This window comes from Symphalangus syndactylus, chromosome 3 (genome assembly GCF_028878055.3).
Source record: "Symphalangus syndactylus isolate Jambi chromosome 3, NHGRI_mSymSyn1-v2.1_pri, whole genome shotgun sequence".
NCBI lineage: Eukaryota > Metazoa > Chordata > Mammalia > Primates > Hylobatidae > Symphalangus > Symphalangus syndactylus.
This window is the reverse complement of record NC_072425.2, coordinates 101,677,512-101,697,365: the sequence shown is the minus strand read 5'-3', so window position 1 is coordinate 101,697,365 and position 19,854 is coordinate 101,677,512. Positions and strand designations below refer to the sequence as shown.

At 41.0% G+C, this 19,854-nt stretch overlaps 1 protein-coding gene and 1 long non-coding RNA gene across 22 annotated transcripts in view; one reads left to right on the top strand and one right to left on the bottom strand.

The window, feature by feature from the left end:
- The window catches only part of ICA1 (islet cell autoantigen 1), a 150,464-nt gene extending 144,034 nt beyond the window's left edge, over positions 1–6,430 (bottom strand). For 5 of the 21 annotated variants that reach the window (XM_055272595.1, XM_055272593.1, XM_063637081.1 and 2 more), the window contains exon 1: positions 5,931–6,040. Coding sequence is in view for 3 of the 21 variants with exons in the window: in XM_063637073.1 (XP_063493143.1) it covers positions 5,837–5,993 (157 nt within the window). In the remaining 18 variants the exon portion in view is untranslated. Of the gene's footprint in view, positions 1–5,836; positions 6,081–6,283 lie in introns of those variants that run through there. The other 16 variants (XR_008656687.2, XM_063637073.1, XM_055272598.2 and 13 more) reach the window with 12 other exon arrangements.
- LOC134736319 (uncharacterized) lies at positions 6,049–10,086 on the top strand. The gene is made up of 3 exons (XR_010120279.1): positions 6,049–6,263; positions 6,424–6,680; positions 6,776–10,086. It is a non-coding gene; the product is annotated as an uncharacterized lncRNA (long non-coding RNA).
- The last annotated feature ends 9,768 nt before the right edge of the window (positions 10,087–19,854 follow it).

Sequence of the window (19,854 nt, the reverse complement as noted above, 5' to 3'; positions counted from 1 at the left end):
CATAGCTATGACAGTTTAGGCTTAAGAGGCAACACTATCCGTGTCCCTGTCCATTCCAATCTTTGTAACACTGCCCAACCTATCACTATATGATGCAAATCTAATTATTCCACTCTCCTACTGAAAATGTTTTAATTGCTTTCTCTTGCCACTAGAGAAATTCCAAACATTTTTGGAAAAAACACAGGCCCCTTCACATCCTGGCTCCCTTCCCCGCAAATCTTACTCCCCTCCCCACCCTCCAAAAGAACTATTGCCTCTGCACATGTCAGAACGCTTGAGCTTCCCTGAATATACTATGCACTTCAAGGCCTTGAGATGATTCTTTCCACTTGGAATGCCCTCCCCTCCTTTGTCTGATTGACTAACTTAGAACTTACATCAAGACTCTCCTCAAATGTTGCCTCTTCAGTGAAGTCTTCCCAACTCAACATCTCTTCTCTATCCCTCTCCCCAGGGGTCTTGCACTCCAGTTCTCCCCGCTGAAGAATTAACTGCTCCATACTGGTGGTGCCACTGCACTCCTGTACTCTCCTTCAAGGAGCTAATTACATCTGTATCTCCTGCACTAGACTGTAGGTCCCATGAGTACAGGGACCCTCAAGTTCATCTTTGCCTCCTTAGCACCAAGCATGGCCCCTGGAGCACAGTAGGCATTCAGTAAATATGTGCTGGGCAAGGGGCAATAATTATGTGCTACCACTTACCAAGCACTTTACATGTGTGAAGCAATTAACATCATTATGTCATCGCCACACATTATGAAGGGGATATCAACCCATTTTGCAAGTGAGAAACAAAGTTTAGAAGGATGAAGTAATTTACCCAAAGTCAACAACTGGTAAACACAAGTTTACTTTTGATTTCTGAGCTCTTGTTTTTAACTACTCTGCTCTACTCTTGGATGAAAGGAAGTTGATTAATGGGCTATGTTTCAATAAAAACAATCTCCCCCATTCACAGGCTTAGGTGCTGGGTTAGTCCCAAATCCACTGCCAATATAGTGCTACTGTGCACAACAAAACCTGCAATTGCTGACTGACTTCTTCCTTGATGGTTGTCAGGGTTCCTATGACTAAGGAGAGAGGCATTATTTATAAAAATCAGCTTCTTGGTCTCTGGCTTAGAATGCTCTACCCTGGAAACATCACAGAGAAGGCTGGATTTTTTCCTAGGTACTATTAGGTTTCAGACATTGATGTCTATGCCCTGTTCTGAGAACAGAGATGTGGGAGTGAGTGTGATCATGATGATGGTAAGAGATGGATTTCAATATGTATACTCTTGGAACATTGTTGCAATACTTAAGAGTCACTTCTTGTACAAATACTTTCACTACCTAGAACCAGAGGACCTTTCTAGTCTCCAATCTAGACTCTTAAAATTAACAATGACTACTATCTATATATTCAGTGGTCCATCACTGAACACATATACCTCATATTTTCCACTCCACAGAACTATACTGCATTCAGTTACCCTCTCTTAATTCATGTATTTTCTCCTAAATGTATTCTAAAATTGAACTCTGCAATGTTCTCTGATTCTAATGACTTTTTAATATTAGTCCCCTATTTTCTACTAATACCTCCACCACCTCCACAACCATGCAACAAATATTTGGAATCAGTCCTGTGCTTACACTAATTAGTGCATCTAATCCTCCTGAATCACAGATGACCAAACTTGTCCAAGGCCACTCAGCTAGTAAGGGACACACATAGACACTGGGCTCCAGACATGAGGACTATTTGTATTAGTATTCTCTCCCTTACTTGTTGACTTTTGTACACACATACACATGGCTGGGAGTAGGGAACGCTCTTTCTCCCCACTCCCAACTCTTATTTACCTGCCGAATTCCTACTGGTTGTTTAACGCTCAACTCAAGGGCAATCTCCTCCATGAAGCATCTCAGGTTTTCTCTGCCCTCTCTCCTGCTGGGGTGGGATGGCCCCCACCCTGGGCTGCATTACCACATGTGTCTCTATCTCCTCCCTGCTTTCCCTGAAAGGCAATTGGTTAGTTGGCTCCTCTCTTTCCCTCTTTTACTCAGCTGTAGGCTCCTCCAGAGCATGGTGGGGTCTGAGTCTTGGGATTCTGAGCATTTAGCACAGTGTGTAGCTCATGGCACATATACAATCAATGCTGGTTCAATACTAAGTCATCCCACTTCTCTGATTTGGTCAATGGCCTGATGATGTCATCTGACTTAGCAAGAGAGACAGATGATTCCCATCATGAGTGATGCAGGCCATCATTTCCCCACCTTTTCATGAACTCATTCTAGCTCACTAGGTTTACACTGGGACAAGCAGTTACCACTAATTGAGAAACTGCCACTTCTCAGACACTGGGGTGTATGCTTCACCCATATCACTGAGTATCCTCACAATACTGCCAAGTTGACATAAGGATTTATATTCATTTCACGAAGAAGCTTAAGATCAGTTATCTTAAGCAACTGGCCTACAGTCACATAGTAGGCAGGCTTTGTTATAAAAACAGGTATAAAATGCCCTATCACACATAGTCTTCCCTGTCCTGGAGAGATTCGTTAGTTATTTGTGAAAATTACTTACAGGTCAAAAAACAAAAACTATGTTAATTTGATGCTAGAATGCCAAATAGTAAATTGCTAGAATAGTGAAAGCGTGGTCAGCTAGGATTTTGAGAGGCTCCAAGGCAGTTCTACCATATGCATCTAACCAGGGCAAATCATGCCTGCAGTCCTTATCAGACAGATGGAGATTATGATATCTACTTACCTCAAAGGGGGTTGAATATCACATAAGATCATACTTGCCAAAGTGCTTTGTGAAGGAAGAGGACAGAGGCTCATTTTAGAGCAGTGTGCCGGACAGTCTGTGGGAGACCCTAGGGATCAGAGCTACCTGAAATGTTGCTTAACAGCAGATGAAGGAAGCTTGACTGGGAATCCACACTTATTATAACAAGCCCCCAAATGATTCTCTGGGACACTAAAGTTTGAGAAATAACAGGTTACAGCAGTGCTTCTCAAATGTTAACATACACATGGGGGATCTTCTTAAAATGGTGATTTGAATTCAGTGGGTCTGGAAGAGAGCAGCAGGCAGGCTAAGATTTTGCATTTCTAATAAGCTCCCAGGGGAGGCCACATGCTACCGGTCCATGGACCACGTTTGAGTGACAGGGGCTTGGAAGCTCTATCCCCACTGGAACAAATTAGATTTGTTTTGTTTCTCATTGCACCCCCCAACTTCAGAGAGTGTTTTCCATAAAGCCCAGGGTCTTAGTATTGGTACAAAATTACTTGAACTACTCAAAACCAAATTGAAATACACTTCCTATCACAGGTGAAGCAGCAGCATTCTTTTTAGATATGGATAGCATATGTTTAGCATGTGAAAGAATAATTTATTACTACTGAGTCCTATTCAAAAGCATGCAAAGCATTTTATATACATTATCTCTAATCTCCACCCTGCCCCTAAAAAGGTGGATATTCCTGTTCTGTAGATAAGGAAATGGTGACTTAAGTAACTTGGTCAAGGTCACACGGCTAGTTAGGTGTTACCGCAGGGATTCTGAATTTGCTCCATCAGGATCCAAAGCCCATGAGTCCTCCGTACTCCTTCAGAGTGTTAGATATGATTGTGATACGAAATGCATCAGCTTGGGAATCAAGAAAAAAGCGGTGGAAAACTGTTTTTTGAGTTTAAAGTTCTGCTGAGGCAGATTGTGAATGGTGGTGGGGTTGGGGGATAAGGTTCATTAGTGATCTATGTTGCCTCATTGACAAAAACATGCAGATAGCATCCTTATTAATGGTTCCCATAAATCTAGTAATGCAGATGGGAAAAAAGGACACTAGTGACCACCGTGCTGATTATAAACACTGCCACCTACCCTCAGGCTCAACCAAGAGGAAAAATTCATCCTGACCCTTGTGGCCTGTTAACTTTCTCCCTCTCTCGTATGAGGTTTCTGTAATCTTAAAAGTTCATACCAAACACAGGTTTATCCTTCTATGTTATGGCATAGTTGCCAGACCTCCATACCGCTAATGCTGCTTGCACCTGAAAAAAATGTACTATTTAGTCAAATACCTTGAAAATGTAGTTATTTTGAAGGCTCTGAATAATAAAATTTTCTATACTTTTCATGAGGTTGATGTGGAGAGACGCACTGCGGTAAAGATGCGTAGAGAAATCAATCAGATAGTTACTCAGGTGTTCCAAATGGGAGAAAATAGTTACAAAATAAACCACCCAGGCAATTACCATCCAGTGTCTTTAGCACTCAATGATCCACGGGTGGAGGATACAGGGTTAACGTTTTTTAACATCAGGTCTCTCCACAAACAGCTCTCTGTAGCTTAACTGTTACGTTTTCTAAAGATTCATCTTTATAAACAGTACAATTATTTCCCTTTGTAACACAAACAGAAACAATTAGAAAGCAACATCTCTTACAATTAAGATGTATGCACAGTATTAGTATAAAACCAAAGAGTGATATTTGAGCTATTCGGGATTATAAATGGATTTTGTCCCTGTGGTATTCTCTACAAAAGGTGTTTCAAAAATAAAGACTGAAATCTAAAAAGATATCTTTGGTTTGAAAACTTACTTAAAAGCATTTTTAGAGAGTGTGTTTTAAATAGGGGGTATGAAATTGCATCGGGAGCCTAGATTTCAAACTAAGCATTTCTTATTTCACTCCCTAACCCCAGAACAGTTCAGATCTCAGATGCAAACCAGAGGGCCACAGAAACCAATTTGAGATTTTCTGAAGAGACTTCACTGAAATGTATGGACAAAAACATGTTTGCGATGAGTCATATTTTATAGGACCTTAATGGCCAATGAATGCCTTATGTGTCTTTCTTCCTACATTCAGTATCACTCCCAAGCAAGCTGGTGACATATTTTCCAGGCCTTGATAATTTTTATACAGTTACCAGATCTCAGTTACTAAGATTCATGAACAAAACCCTTTCTTGCGCTAATTTTTTAAATGCCATCTAAATGAAGAGAACGCGATTCTTTCCAAACTAACTCTCCCCAACCAGGCAGTTAATGCCCTTCGCCAGAATAAGGGCGCGATACTTTTAAGACCCCAAAGAGAAGCTCAGGTGCTTTGGGGGCACTACAAGTAAAAAGACAGTGGGAAAGGTTCATGGAGAGCCGCTCTGGGGGAAAGGCAGACATAACAACAGGATATGTTCGTTTCTAGAGGAAGCAGGAGCTGCAATAGCCCCGGAGCAGGAAAGGCGGAGTCAGCAGCACCCAAAGGAAACGGGCGCGCCAGGGTTTGCTGGAACCGGGGTTGCTTAGGGGTTCTCGCCCCGTCTAGTCCGAGACTGCTGAGCACCTCGCCCCCGGGGGACCAAGCTCAGGCCTCCTGGCACTAGTGGTATAAAGAGGTACCCATATGCTCTCTGCCGCCCCTGCCAAAAAACGGGCCACGGGGGGAAGAGAAAAAGCACACACTAGGCGCCGCGGCAGGTGAACTTGTCAACAAGTCAACCCTGGACGCAAGTCCCTGCCCACCAGGGAGCTCGGGGTCCTGGGGCCGGAGCTGCCGGGAAGGCGAGGCGCGGAGTGGGTGGGGTGGGCTGGCGTGGGTGCCGGTGCTCCCAGCGCTGGGGCCGGAGCGCGGAACGCTTCCCTACCGCTCCCCCGGGGCTGACGCACGCTCTCATGGCGCGCGCATCCTCCAGACCTTCCCAGGCCGGAGGGAGGAGGGGAGGAGAAGGGGCTGATGCAGTTCCCGCACCGGGATCCGGGACCCGAGGAGGCGACCCGCCTATCACGCGCCGCCCGCGGAGAGCAGAGAAGGCAGCTCCTACCAGGCGTCTCCGACCGTCCCGGCTGCCGGGCGTCTCCTGCTGCCTCCTGCAGCCCGCCCGGCGCGCCCCCGCCCCGACCCCGGAGGGCAGGTACCTCGGAGCCCCGGCCCCCAGGAGCCTCCCGGCCGCGGTCGGAGCGTCCCTCCGGATCACTCATCCGACGTCAGCGTCAGCCGAAGGCGAGGGAAAGGGGCGGGGGGAGCGCAGGAACCGGCCCTTCCTGCGGCGGCCGCCACCAGCCGGAATAGCAACCGGCGGAGCCCGTGCGCACCGCAGCGCAGCGCAGCGCAGCGGCGGGGGGGGGGTGCGGGCGCCCTCGCCACCCGGCTACTACCGCCGCCTGGGCGCCGCCGCTGCCTCCCTTCCCCGCTTCTACCCTCCAGCAGACGCCCGCCGGGGCGACCCCTCCCAGAGTGACCAGGGGGAGGTGGGTGGCGTTGACCTCACCTTGCTTGGGGCGGGTCGGGGACTCGGGGAGTGAGTTTCTCTCTCTCTACTCCCCGGGGTCTCTCCTCGACCCCCATCTCCTGGGGTATCCCCCGCTCGGATCCGCCGCCCAGAGTGACCCCGCCCCTGCTCTCCGGCAGGTGTTCCACGTGGCCATAGCGTTTGCGTCACAATGACCTGGCGGACAGGTGGGAGCCACAGCGTACACCCCAGGGTTCCCTCTCTGCTGTGCGTAGTGCCTGCTGCTTGCTTCCAGGTTAAATTTCTGTAGCTTTAGAGGACAGGAGACTTCATGACTTCAATGCCAAGAAAAGTTACAGAGGCCTGCTGTACCTGGAAATCAAGTATGAGCTTCAAGAATAAAGGCCATGTTTTAAAAACAGCTGTGTATGTATAGGTATATATTTTTCATTTCCATATATTAATGTATCTTTTATTTTTAAGTTATTGCCATTTATAGCAGTTTCATCTTCTCTTATCCTTTGTCACCAGGAAAGAACCAAACCATTGTTTCTAGAGACCCTGCAGTATACAGATCACAGGAAGAAAAAGTGTTGGCATAGCTGCTTCCTAATATTATCTATGTGGAAATGAAACCTCAATGTAGTATGACTTCATCCCTGGTTATGTTATATATTTATAAATAAGTTCATTCAGTCGTCGCTGAAACAATTTAAAAGGGCTGAATGATAGTTATTGAGTAATGATGCAGACAAATCTGAAATCCTGCGCTAACATGGATGGAGTGCTAGCTCTGTGTCCGGCACATGCTGTATGCTTTATATTTAATCCTTACAGCAACCCAATACTGTAGATAAAATCATTATCCCGATTTCACAGATGAAGACACTGCCTAGAGTGCCATAAAGAGATTATTGAGCAGGGATTTGAATCTGAACCAGGAGACTTAGCTTAATCTCAAGATAGCATGGTGTCTTGCCAGAATGGATGGAGAAAAACTATAGAATATGTTGACATTTTAATAGAAAGATAATAAGATAGCATAGCTCCAGAAATTTACGTAACCTTTAAAGTTATTCTTTGGGGATTCTGTTTGTCATAGATTTGAGCCTGTCCTAGTCTTAACACAAATTTTGGAGCTGAGTAAACAGCTCTTTAGTAAGTGTGTATGAGTAAACAAATCATGAATATGGTCTACAAAATAGTAAATTGTTGAAAAGCTAAGATTCAGGAGAAGTTTTCAGAGAGAAAAGCATTGCTTATATATATTTGGCTTTTATAAAAAACATTCAAACTAACCTGTTAACAGCGCAAGCCAAGTGATTTTGCTCTATGTAAGAAAAAAACCCAAAGCCTTTAAAATGAGAAAGTCTTCCTTACAAAAGAAAGATTAAGATATTTTAAGATACATTGATTCCAAGAACAGTAAATTTATGTGTAAAAATCTATTATCGGGAGTTAAAAGGATAAAGAGATTATTATTCTTTAACAGAATGAAGTGCCGTAATGAACATCGTAGGTGCTCAATAAATGTTGACTGAGTGTATCATCAGTTAATTGAAGCATTGAGAAAGGACTAAATCACTTGAAAAAAGTTTTTCCTGACTCTATAATGTTCTCCTTTCTACCACTAGTGATTTACCAGTTACATGAAAACTTAATCAGAAGCCCCGTTGGTTAAAGGCTGGCTCTGGGGCAAATATTTAAATCTGTTACAAAACAGCCAGTAGAATGGGAGGTTGTGTGTGTTCAAAGTATCCCCTCAAAATGCAGATGATTGGAACAAAAGCATGAAGGGAAAAAACGGGGACAGCTGAGCTGCAACTGATTACACAGTTTTCTTTTATGCTTTCTGAATTCCAAGGTGAAAACTGTGACTGTGAGTCTAACCTGTTACAAAGGCTAAAAGTGGCTTCAAAAGCAGTATCTAAAAGAGAACAAATACATGATAAAAGCATTATGTAGTCAACATGGCACTGAAATTCTTTGGGCTCCTGGAGAGTTTAGGAGAAAACCTTAAATGATTTTTCTTCATTCTAATTATTGTCCTAACACTTAGGATAATATTTGAGAAAGGAAATAATAGACAACTCCTGCTCGTTCTCCGTTACCACAATGAGTACTTTTCCTTCCCCTTAAATAAAATGGCTCCATCAATAACACTTGCATTTGTTTCTGAATAACCAGTTGTTTCCATCTTGCTGAACACCAGTAAGGTGCTAGTGAGAACCCGAAACAGTTTCTAAGGAGAATGGCTATTGAATGATGGGATCAGAAATTAGGAGAGAAATAAGGTGCGTTTTCCAGTGTACAACAGGATGACAAAATTTTCTATGAAAAAAATCTTTACATATTCAATTCAATAATTTTTTCAAGATATGCTAATAGGACCACAAGAGTTGGATTTGTGTTAAGCTACTAACAGAGACTTGGAATAAAGGTGGATTAAATGAAATAGGGCTTTATTTTTTCTCACTGAAATTGGAAGGTAGGCAGTCTAGGGCTGGTGTGATCTCCACTGTGTCACTGGGCTATTACCCTTCTGTCATTCTATTCTGTCATCCTAGGCAAAGCAATATTGCCCAAAGGTAAACCCAGGTGAGGATGTAAATTGGTGGTGGAAACTGCTGGTGGGAATGTAAAATGGTGCAACCACTTTGGAAAACAGTCTGAAAGTTCCTTAAACGATTAAACATAGAGCTACCATATGACCCAACAATTCCACTGCTAGGTCTATATCCAAGAGAAATAAAAACCTATGTCTACACAAAAACTTGTACACAAATGTCTGTAGCAGCATTATTCAAAATAGTCAAAAGGTCAAAACTGTCCTGCTGTAGACAAATGAATAAACAAAATGTAGTATATTCTTGTAATGGAATATTCAGCCATGCAAATGAATGAAATACTGATATATGCTACAACTTAGACAAAACTTGAAACATTGTGCTGCGTGAAAGAAGCCAGTCACAAATATATTATTCCATTCATATGAAAGTCCAGAATAGAGAAATCTGTACAGGCAGAAAGTACATTAGTGATCATTTAGGGCTGGAGAGAGTATGGGTGGATAGGGAGTGAGATCTAAAGAGTATGGAGTTTCTTTTTCTTCTTTTTTTTTTTTTTTGAGACAGAGTCTTGCTCTGTCCTGCAGCGTGGAGTGCAGTGACACGATCTCGGCTCACTGCAACCTTCACCTCCCAGGTTCAAGTGATTCTCCTGCCTCAGCCTCCTGAGTAACTGGGATTACAGGCATGCACCACCATGCCCAGCTAATTTTGGTATTTTTTGTTTGTTCGGTTTTTGTTTTTTCTGAGACGGAGTCACACTCTGTTGCATAGACTGGAGTGCAGTGGCAGGATCTCAGCTCACTGCAGCCCCCATCTCCTGGGTTCAAGGGATTCTCCTGCCTCAGTCTCCCGAGTAGCTGGGACTACAGGCGTGTGCCACCATGCCCAGCTAATTTTTGTATTTTTAGTAGAGACAGGGTTTTGCCATGTTGGCCAGGCTGGTCTTGAACTCCTGACCTCAAGTGATCCACTCGCCTTGGCCTCCCAAAGTAGTAGGATTAGGAGTTTCTTTTTCATGTGATGAAAATATTTTAAAATTGACTGGTGATGTTTACAAATATCTGCAATATGCTAAAAAACATTGAGTTGTGCATTTTACAATTCATTGTGAATTAGTGGTATGGGAATTATGTCTCAGTAAAGCTGTTTAAAAAGAAAAAAAGGTGTTCATAGTTTTATTGGCACGCACACATACATGTGTGCACACATGTACACAGTAAATCCAGTATCTTCCTCAGGAATAGTTACAAGGTAAGAACCATAGAACAAACCCCCAAATATGTGACTTATTTTCAGATTTCTGGATAGTATTGAAATTCTATTGGCACTAAGAAGCTAATTATGAGGAAACAGGACGGAAAAATCTGTTAATGAAAGAAATATTTCAGGTCCATCCATTGGATACCTCGTGATAATATAAAGAAAAGTTCCTGCTGCACAAATATTTTGCAAGTGTGCTCTAGTTTTATAACATCTCAGCCTTCTTAGCTATCCCTGTTTAAATGAAGGAAGAAGCAGACTACCTACTAAAACAATCCTTTTGGATAAGTGCAAACACAGATAATAGTGAATTTTATGGAAATGAACTTCATAATAACAAGGGGGTAAAGTGATAACTTTGTCCTGAAAAGTTAATATTAATGGAGGATGCCACTGAAGGTAAAACAAAACCAGGTCCCCACTCTACCTGCCCCAAATCTGCACTTGCAGTAAAACCCCCACCCAAAAAAACAAACTAAGAATTATGACACTAAAGCCCCAAACTTCTATCTTAATGCTCCAAAAAAAACACTCATTTCAGAGATATTTTCAAATTAATGCCAGTTATTTTGAATGAGCAAATTATAGGAATATTCATACAGGAAATAAGTTTTTCAGGAGCTGTTTAATGGTCTTATGTCTTAAGGGATCCTTTTAGCTGAAAAATTCCAAGGCTCCTTAGTGTTTGCCGAGTTACTTTCCCTCTTCTCCCTCTGAGGTAATCTAAAATGAATTAAATTAGCAATGTATTTCACCTCATGTGACTGAAACAGTGTCATATTCCTAATACATAGGAATATATATTTATTTGTTTCACGTGGAACTTAATCCATAGGCCATCTCTGATTTGACATTGATTATCATGTAGACTGAATTCAATGATATCTCTCTTGCATGTATATGTATTTATATAAATTATATGTGGACATACAAATACAAACTACTCATTTACATATGATCTGATCTATTTTATTGGATTGTTGATACATATTTTTGATGTTCTAAATGTTCCTTATGGTCTTAGATCTCAGCCAACGTGAGCAAGTGAGGCAGAATGCCCCTTTCTCTTGGTGTGTGGATACTGTAAGGCAAATGAACGCTCTACCATTCCTTCTAGACAGATATTTATAAGCCCCTACAGCTCTGCAATCTTTTTATTTCCTGACTCACGTTTGGCAGCATCATAAGTACTCATTGTACCTGTTCTATAGTAGGGGATGTAGAGACAGAGCTTAAGCTATTATCATTATCAATGTGTTTAATAAGAGCCATGCATATAAATCTTTCCAGAACTCAGCTCATTAATAAGAAAAAAAATCACTTTCTCTTTAGAGTTGCTGGGAGATTAAAATTAGATAATCTAGAAGAATAAACTTAGAAAAAATGATGTTTAAAAATTATTAAAATAGGCCGGGCGCGGTGGCTCACGCCAGTAATCCCAGCACTTTGGGAGGCTGAGGCGGGCCGATCACGAGGTCAGGAGATGGAGATCATCCTGGCTAACACGGTGAAAACCCGTCTCTACTAAAAATACAAAAAATTAGCCAGGTGCGGTGGCGGGCGCCTGTAGTCCCAGCTACTCGGGAGGAGGCTAAGGTGGGAGAATGGCGTGAACCCGGGAGGCGGAGCTTGCAGTGAGCCGAGATACAGCCACTCCAGTCCGGCCTGGGCGGAAGAGCGAGACTCCGCAATTTCTGTAGGTGTTATAAATGTAAAGGGTGTTACAAATTTAAAGAAATATTACATCAAATTTTATTAATAAAAATAAATTTTATTCCTGGATTGTGTAATCCTTAAAAACAAATTTGGATTTACTCAAGAATATGGACTAGGTATCTTGGCCAATCTGAGTTTAATTCCTGTGACATTTGTACCCTCTATGTAGCAAAACAAAGCTTTTGTTATACCCTCAGCGGAGCTAGTTATATCTTTAGGCAGATTTGTGTGTGCATGTGAAAATAGAACAAATGTTTAATTAGTAGCATTAACTTTTATTAATTAAAATTAACTTCCTTTCCTTTCAAAATTAAGGCTACAATGAAGAGAGGAGCCTTGCTTTACACTAAAAGAAAGGTAATTATTTTCATTACCACATCAGCTTAGATTTCTGCATAAATAATGCTGCTTTCCATCTCACCACCCCTAGTATCATCCATTGGAACTTCTGCAAGAAAATTCTGGTGATGGCATCAAAATGGGACCTTTTTTTTTTTTTTTTAAATTCACTGCAGGTGGAGAATTTTGTCATGTGCCATAGAGTAGAATCCTGCTTCCAACTAGGAACTGTGCTGGAGTTTGGGCTAGCATCAGCCCAGAGTTCACAGCTGTTCCCTGGTCTTCATAGATGTAGAGCTAATGACTCCTCAAAGGGTCACACTGTTCAATAAAGAACAGGATTTAACTAAAAAATTAGGATGAAACTCTCTTGCTTCTTGGTATTACTCGCTCCCCCTACACAGGGACAGTTGGGAAGAATCACTCAAAATTCAGGTGCAGATAATTAAGGTAGTTCAGGTGAAACATGGGCAAACATTTGGTTTAATCATGGAATAAGAGGCTGAATTATAACTAGAATCCCTGTTTCTTAACTGTCAATCTGATGAGCTTTTCCTCTTCTAGTTTTAACTCAGTCACTAACTTGGTTTGGCAGATACTGTTAATCATTTCCCCAATATTTATTCTTCCCCTTTTCTACAGTAATATGTTTCAGGTGAGCACATTATTGCTAAGTTACATTGATTTTAGCTTCCCTTGTTGCAAGGTGTGGTCATATGACTAGGTTGTAGTGAATAGGATGTGATGGAAAAACGTGCATATAACTTTTGTGTCCTCCCCTTGAAAGAAACACATCCTAATCTTTACTTTCTCCCTTTCCCACTGGTTAAATCACCTTTGGCCATGCAGGTGAGGGCAATACCTTGGGAATGGTAGGGAACCTGGGCCTCTGACTCCCTGAGCTGCCATATTGCCTTGGCCCTTCTGCCTGGATTGTTTTATGAGAAGGAAAGGAAGTTCAATATTTTTAAGTCACTATATTTTAAAAATATTAGTGCAGCTCAGCCTTTATCCTCATTAATCCATTTTTCTGCCCCATGACTTTGGATTGGACCTTCATTTCTCATGAGGTTTGTATTCTGAAAGCCGGGCGCGGTGGCTCACGCTTGTAATCCCAGCACTTTGGGAGGCTGAAGCGGGCGGATCACAAGGTCAGGAGATCAAGACCACGGTGAAACCCCATCTCTACTAAAAAAAAAATACAAAAAATTAGCCGGGCGTGGTGGCGGGCGCCTGTAGTCCCAGCTACTCGGAGAGGCTGAGGCAGGAGAATGGCGTGAACCTGGGAGGCGGAGCTTTCAGTGAGCCGAGATTGCACCACTGCACTCCAGCCTGGGCAACAGAGCGAGACTCCATCTCAAAAAAAAAAAAAGAGAAAAGAAACAATGATTCTCAATCTGTGGGGTCCCAGGACCATGAGGGTCTGTGGTGGTGACACAAAGCATCCTGGGATTCAAATCCCTAACAAGTAATGCCCACAAACAGAACCACTTGCTTAACAAACAGAAACAGCACTTTTTGGAATACAAAATAAAATTTATTTAAAACCATTAATGTATTTATTGAAATGAAGGTATGTTATTGATGAGTCTCTTAGCTTTGTACATCTGAAAAATTCTATTTCGCTTTTGTTTTTGAAAATTTTTTTACTAGTAAGGAAATCTATATTGACTTTTTTTCTTTCAGTACTTTTAAAGATTTTGCTTCATTGTTTCCTGGCTTGCATTGTTTTCAATGAGAAATCTTCTATTATCCTTATTTTTGGCCCTCTTTTTTTTTTTCAATGGTTGCTTTAAAGAATTTTTTTCCCCATCATTGGTTTTAAGCAGTTTGATTGTGATGTCCTTAGTGTTGTTTATTCTTACATTTTTGGCTTTGTTGAGCTTCTTGGAGCTGTGGGCTTATAGTTAAAATTAAACTTTGAAAAACTCTATCCATACCCAGAATAGCCAACACAATATCAAAAGATGAGGGACTGACACTACCTGACTTTAAGACTTGCTATAAATATGCAGTAATCAAGAATGTGGTACCAGCAAAATAATAGACAAATAGACCAATGGAACAGAATAGACAGTTCAAAAATAGATACAAATATAGTCACCCGATCTTGGACAAAGGGACAAAGGCAAGTCAATGGAAAAAAAGTCTTTTCAACAAATGGCATCCACACACAAAAACATGAATCTAGACACATCTCCTACACTTTGCAGAAAAATTAACTCAAAATAAATCATAGATCTAAGTATAAACCACAAAAGTATAAAACCCCTAGAAGATAAATATAGAAGAAAATCTAGATGACCTTGGGTTTGGTGATAACTTCTTCGGTACAATACCAAAGGCATAATTCACACACAAAAAATGGATAAATTGGACTTTATTAAAATTAAAAACTTCTGTTCTGCAAAAGGCACCATCAAGAGAATGAAAAGGCAATATACTAGGAGATAATATTTTCAAAAATATATCTGATAAAGGACTATTATTCAAAATAGACAAAGAACTCTTAAAATCAACAATTAGAAAATTCATAATCCAATTTTAAAAATAGACAAAAGGGCTGGGCGTGGTGGCTCATGGCTCATGCTTGTAAACCTAGCACTTTGGGAGGCTGAGGAGGGCGGATCACTGGAGCCCAGGAGTTCAACACCAGCATGGGCAACATGGTGAAACCCTGTCTCTCAAAAAAAAAAAAAAAAAAAAAACAGGCGTGGTGGTGGCATGCCTGTAGTTCCAGCTACTTGGGAGGCTGAGATGGGAGATCTCTTGGGCCTGGAGAGGTCAAGGCTATAGTGAGCTGGGATCACGCCACTGCACTCAAGCCTGGATGACAGAGTGAGATCCTTTCTCAAAAATAAGTGGCAACAGATCTGAACAGATGCCTCACCAAAGATGATACACAGATGACAAATATATAAAATGCACAGCATCATATATAACTAGGGAACTGCAAATTAAAAGAATGAAATAACACTACACACCTATTAAAATGGCCCACATCCAAAACACCAACAATGCCAAATGCTGATGAAGGAACTCTCCATTGCTGGTGGGAATGCAAAGTGGTATAGCCACTTTGGAAAACAGTCTTGTAGTTTCTTATAAAATTAAACATGCTCTTGCCATATGAGCTAGCAATTGCACTCTTTGGTATATACTCAAATGAGCTGACGTTTTCAACTCATTTTTGTCCACACAAAAACCTGTACAGGAATGTTTGTAGCAGTTGTATTTATAATTGCCAAAAATATGAGTGTGTGTTTAAGGATGTATGGGAATTCTCTCTATTTTTTGCTTAATTTGTCTGTAAAGCTAAAACTGTTCTAAAAAGACTTTATTATCTAAAATTCTTCTGTTTTTATGTCTTCGAAAATGTTTTTGGCTCCTCCTTCCGAAAATGTGTTTGGCTCCTCCTTTTCTCTCTTCTCCTTTGGAGACCAGCTACACATATATTTAACTGTTCGAAGTTGTCCTGTAATTCACTGATGTTCCGGTTTTTTTTGGTCTTTTTTATGTTTCATAGTTTTTATTGCTATGTCTTCAGTATTACTGACCCTTTCTTTAGCAAAGTCCGTTCTGCTATTAATTTTATCCAGTGATTTTTTTTATCTCATCAGTTGTAGTTTTTATCTGTAGATGTTCAACTTGGGTCTTTTAGATATTTTCCATGTCTGTACTTACTGTGTTCAGTCTTTCCTCTAGTTTCTTGAACATATGAATGCAATCATAATAACTTTTTGATTGATTTAATATTTATTGAGTCCTAATTATCTTCGTGGACCATAGAAATAAATCTATCGATATACTTCATTACAAGAAAACATATTGCTCCCTTTAGAAAGGACATAGCAGCATTCCCTTTGATGCCTCCTTTCCTTTATTAATTTTTTTGCACACAAAACAATAAACATTTTCTAAAAATACATACAAACAAAAAGATGCATATCAAACATATTAGGAAGGTTGCACATGGGAAGACGGGGAATAGAAATGGGGGGTGGGAATTAAAGAAAATAAATGAGAGAGGGACTTTGTATGGATCAATGATAATAACTCAATCCTCTATGTCTTTGACAAAGAAGAAGGAGAAGGAAGAGGAAGAAAAAGAAAGTGGGATAAAGGATCAGAAAGGGAGGAAAATAGAAAAAATTAGAGTATGACTCCAGGGTAGACCTGTTTTGTTGTTGCTGGGTTGGTTGGTTGGTTTGTCTGTTGTATTTTTCATATGTTTCGCCATGTTGGCCAGGCTGGTCTCAAACTCCTAGCCTCAAGTGATCAACCCCCCTCGGCCTCCCAGAGTGCTGGGACTACAGGCGTGAGCCACCACGTCCAGCCTCCACATTGCGTCTGGCCTCCGTGGTAGACCTCCCAGAAGGGGCGGCCGGGCAGAGGCGCTCCCCACATCCCAGATGCGGAGGGGGGGGTGCCAGGCAGAGGCGCTCCTCACTTCCCAGACGGGGCAGCCGGGCAGAGACGCTCCTCACTTCCCAGACAGGGAGGCCGGGCAGATGCGCTCCTCACTTCCCCATGATAACTTTTAAAATCTGTGTCTACTTATTTTATAATTTATCATTTATGAGTCAGTTTCAATTGATTGATTTTACTTTCATTATGTTTGTATCTTTCTGCTTCTTTCCATTTCCTATAATTTTTGTTGGGATCCCAGACACGGTAAATTTTATGTTATTGCATAGTACATACTTTTGTATTTCTAAAATATTTTTGAGCCTTGTTCTGCATGAAAACAGATTGAAACTTTTTGGTTTTGCTTTCAAGCTTTTTTTAGGTGAGACCAGAGCTGTGTTTAGTCAGGGGTTATATTTCTCTACTACTGAGGCAATAGAATTATTTATATTTTAACAGACTGATGCCCCCGATATGTGAGGAATTCCCCCTTGGCTGTTGAAAACAGGCACTGCTCTCAGATTGGTGTGACACTTGGGGGCACTGTTCTTTATCATCCTTTCTGATGATTCTGATGGTTCTTTCCCTGGTCTCTAGGACTTTCCTCATGTGCATGGGCTGATTAATACTCAACTGAATACTGGAGGGGAAAACTCTAGATCTCTGGAATTTTCTCTCTGTACAACTGTCTCCGTTCTGGTACCTTGCCTTGCAAACCCAGTCCATCTTGGCTATATTTTGAGCTCCATCTCTTAACTCATGGAGACTGCCAAGCTCTTCCTGGGTTCCCACTTTTTCTAGCATGGCCTGGAAACTTTTTCCAGGTGCTAAGTTAGGGAAAGCATAGAGTTCACCTCATTTGTCTCCAAGGGATGACCATTCTTCTTTGCCTAATATCCAATATTTTGAGTAGCATTTGTTCTGTTTTGGCTATTTCAGGAGGGAACATAAATCTGGTCACTGTTATTCCATTTTGATCAGAAGTCGAAGTCCCTCCATTAATGAATTTGCATTATGTATTTCTTGATCTGTATTATATGCATTGATATATATTTATATGCATTTGATATATGCATTTCTACTATTTTTTTAAGAAGGGTCTAGGAATTCTCTGATATTAAAAAGTGTCCTCAGGCTGGGCGCAGTGGTTCATGCCTGCAATCCCAGCACTTTGGGAGTCCGAGTTGGGAGGATCACTTGAGGCCAGAAGTTCAAGGCCAGCTTGGGCAATATGGTGAGACCTCATCTCTACTAAAAATAATAATTTAAAAAAAAGCCAGGTGTGGTGGTACATGCCTGTAGTCCTAGCTTCTCGGGAGGCTGAGGCAGGAGGCTCCCTTGAGCCCAAGAATTCAAGGTTGCAGTGAGCTATGATTGTGCCACTGCACTCTAGCCTGGGTGACAGAGCAAGACCTTGCCTCAAAAAGAAAAAAAAAAAAGATCTTCAAGAACACTTCAGCTGAAGAGTGAGTAAAAGCCAGAAACAGGCAATTCAAGGAGAAATTGCAATGATAAACATTTTTAAAACCCATATTTTTTAACTAAAAAATGTTTAAACGAAACCAGTTTCACCTATCTTATTGACAAATATGAAAACTGTAATGCTCAGGGTTGATGAGAATATGGGAGATGAGCATTGTCATACTATCATAAACTGAGGAAAGAAACAATTTTACACCCTTTATGGACGGCAACTTGGCAAATACTACAAAATGTTAGTGGTACATATCTTTTGATCCAGTAGGTCCACTTAGAATTTTTTCTTGCCGAAATAATATGGAAGTTTATAGTAGTGAATGTTTGAATATGACAATCACAACCACACAGTTTATACCATTAAAAAATTTGTCCATCTTGGCTGGGTGCGGTGGCCTGTAATCCCAGCACTTTGGGAAGCCAAAGCGGGTGGATCACCTGAGGTCTGGAGTTTAAGACCAGCCTGGCCAACATGGTGAAACCCTATCTCTACTAAAAATACAAAAACTTAGCCGTGTGTGGTGGCAAGTGCCTATAATCCTAGCTACTTGGGAGGCTGAGGCAGGAGAATCGCTTGAACCTGGGGGACGGACGTTGCAGTGAGCCAAGATCGCACCATTGCACTCCAGACTGGAAAATGAGGGAAACTCCATCTCAAAAAATAATAATAATCATTCATCTAAAGGAAGGATTAGTTAACAAAATTGTGGTACATTTACATGTTGGAACATTGACAGCTGTTGAAAAGGATGAGGTCAAGATTTTTTTTTTCAAGTGAAAATAGCAGCTTATATAACACAGTGTGAAATATGATTTTGTTTATGTAAATATTTTCTATGTAACATTAAAATCTTGTAATGATATTCACCAAAATGTTAACTGAAGCTATCTCTGCAGAGTGATCTTTTTTTGGCTGACATTGGAGGTGGGGGAAAGTTGTATTTTCACTTATACTCTTTGGTAGTGTTTGAATTTTTAAAGTGCACATACAGTATTTTATAATTGACAAAAATAAAGATTTAAATTTTGACACCAGAGCAAAATAAAAGAGATCCTCACATTTGAAAATGTTGGGAAATACTAGTTTAGATGACGTCTGAAATTCCTTAGTGTGTAATATTCAATTCTTCTAATGACAGGACCAACCTTTGAGATTAGTCTAGTGCTAAAAGTCTTCTAGTGCTGAAAGTCCATGACTTCCTCCCCTCTTGCTGCCGCTGCCATGACAAATGTGACTTGCTTAGATAAATCTTGGACACTCCCTGATGGAGAGACTCTTACACTGGCTTATTCTTATTTTTCTCATATTTCAAGTGACTTTATTCCTTGGTGACATCCTTGAGCTGATATAGGAGACCTGCAGCAAGACACTGGAATTTGAAAAGGCTAGAAGTGGCTCTAGGAGTCTCATCACCTCTTTGGCGGCCTAAGGTTGTACAGATTCGGATGGGAAGGGAGGAGCATGAATTGATTTTTTTATATCTATATAACTAGGGTTTTTTATTTTATTCCCAGAGTAGTAGGATGGCTTATCATTCATTCAATAAGCATTTATTATCTCAAACTTGATGTGACCGAAAAGTATTTTTTCTCTCGGAGCTCTTTCTCCTTATCTCGGCAAGCTTAAAAACCTCAGTGTTATTTTGAATTCCTTCCTAGTAGTTTACCTTATGTGCTCAATTGGTTGCTAAATTCTGGTTCATTACAAGTCTATGATTCACTACAGGAAATTGCAGTTTCCTTATAGTGTCTCTCAGCTGTCGTATCCATTTTTCTCATTCTTATTTCCATTGCCTTTCTAACCCTGCTTCTTATCTGGAATTTAAAAACATCTTCCACCTA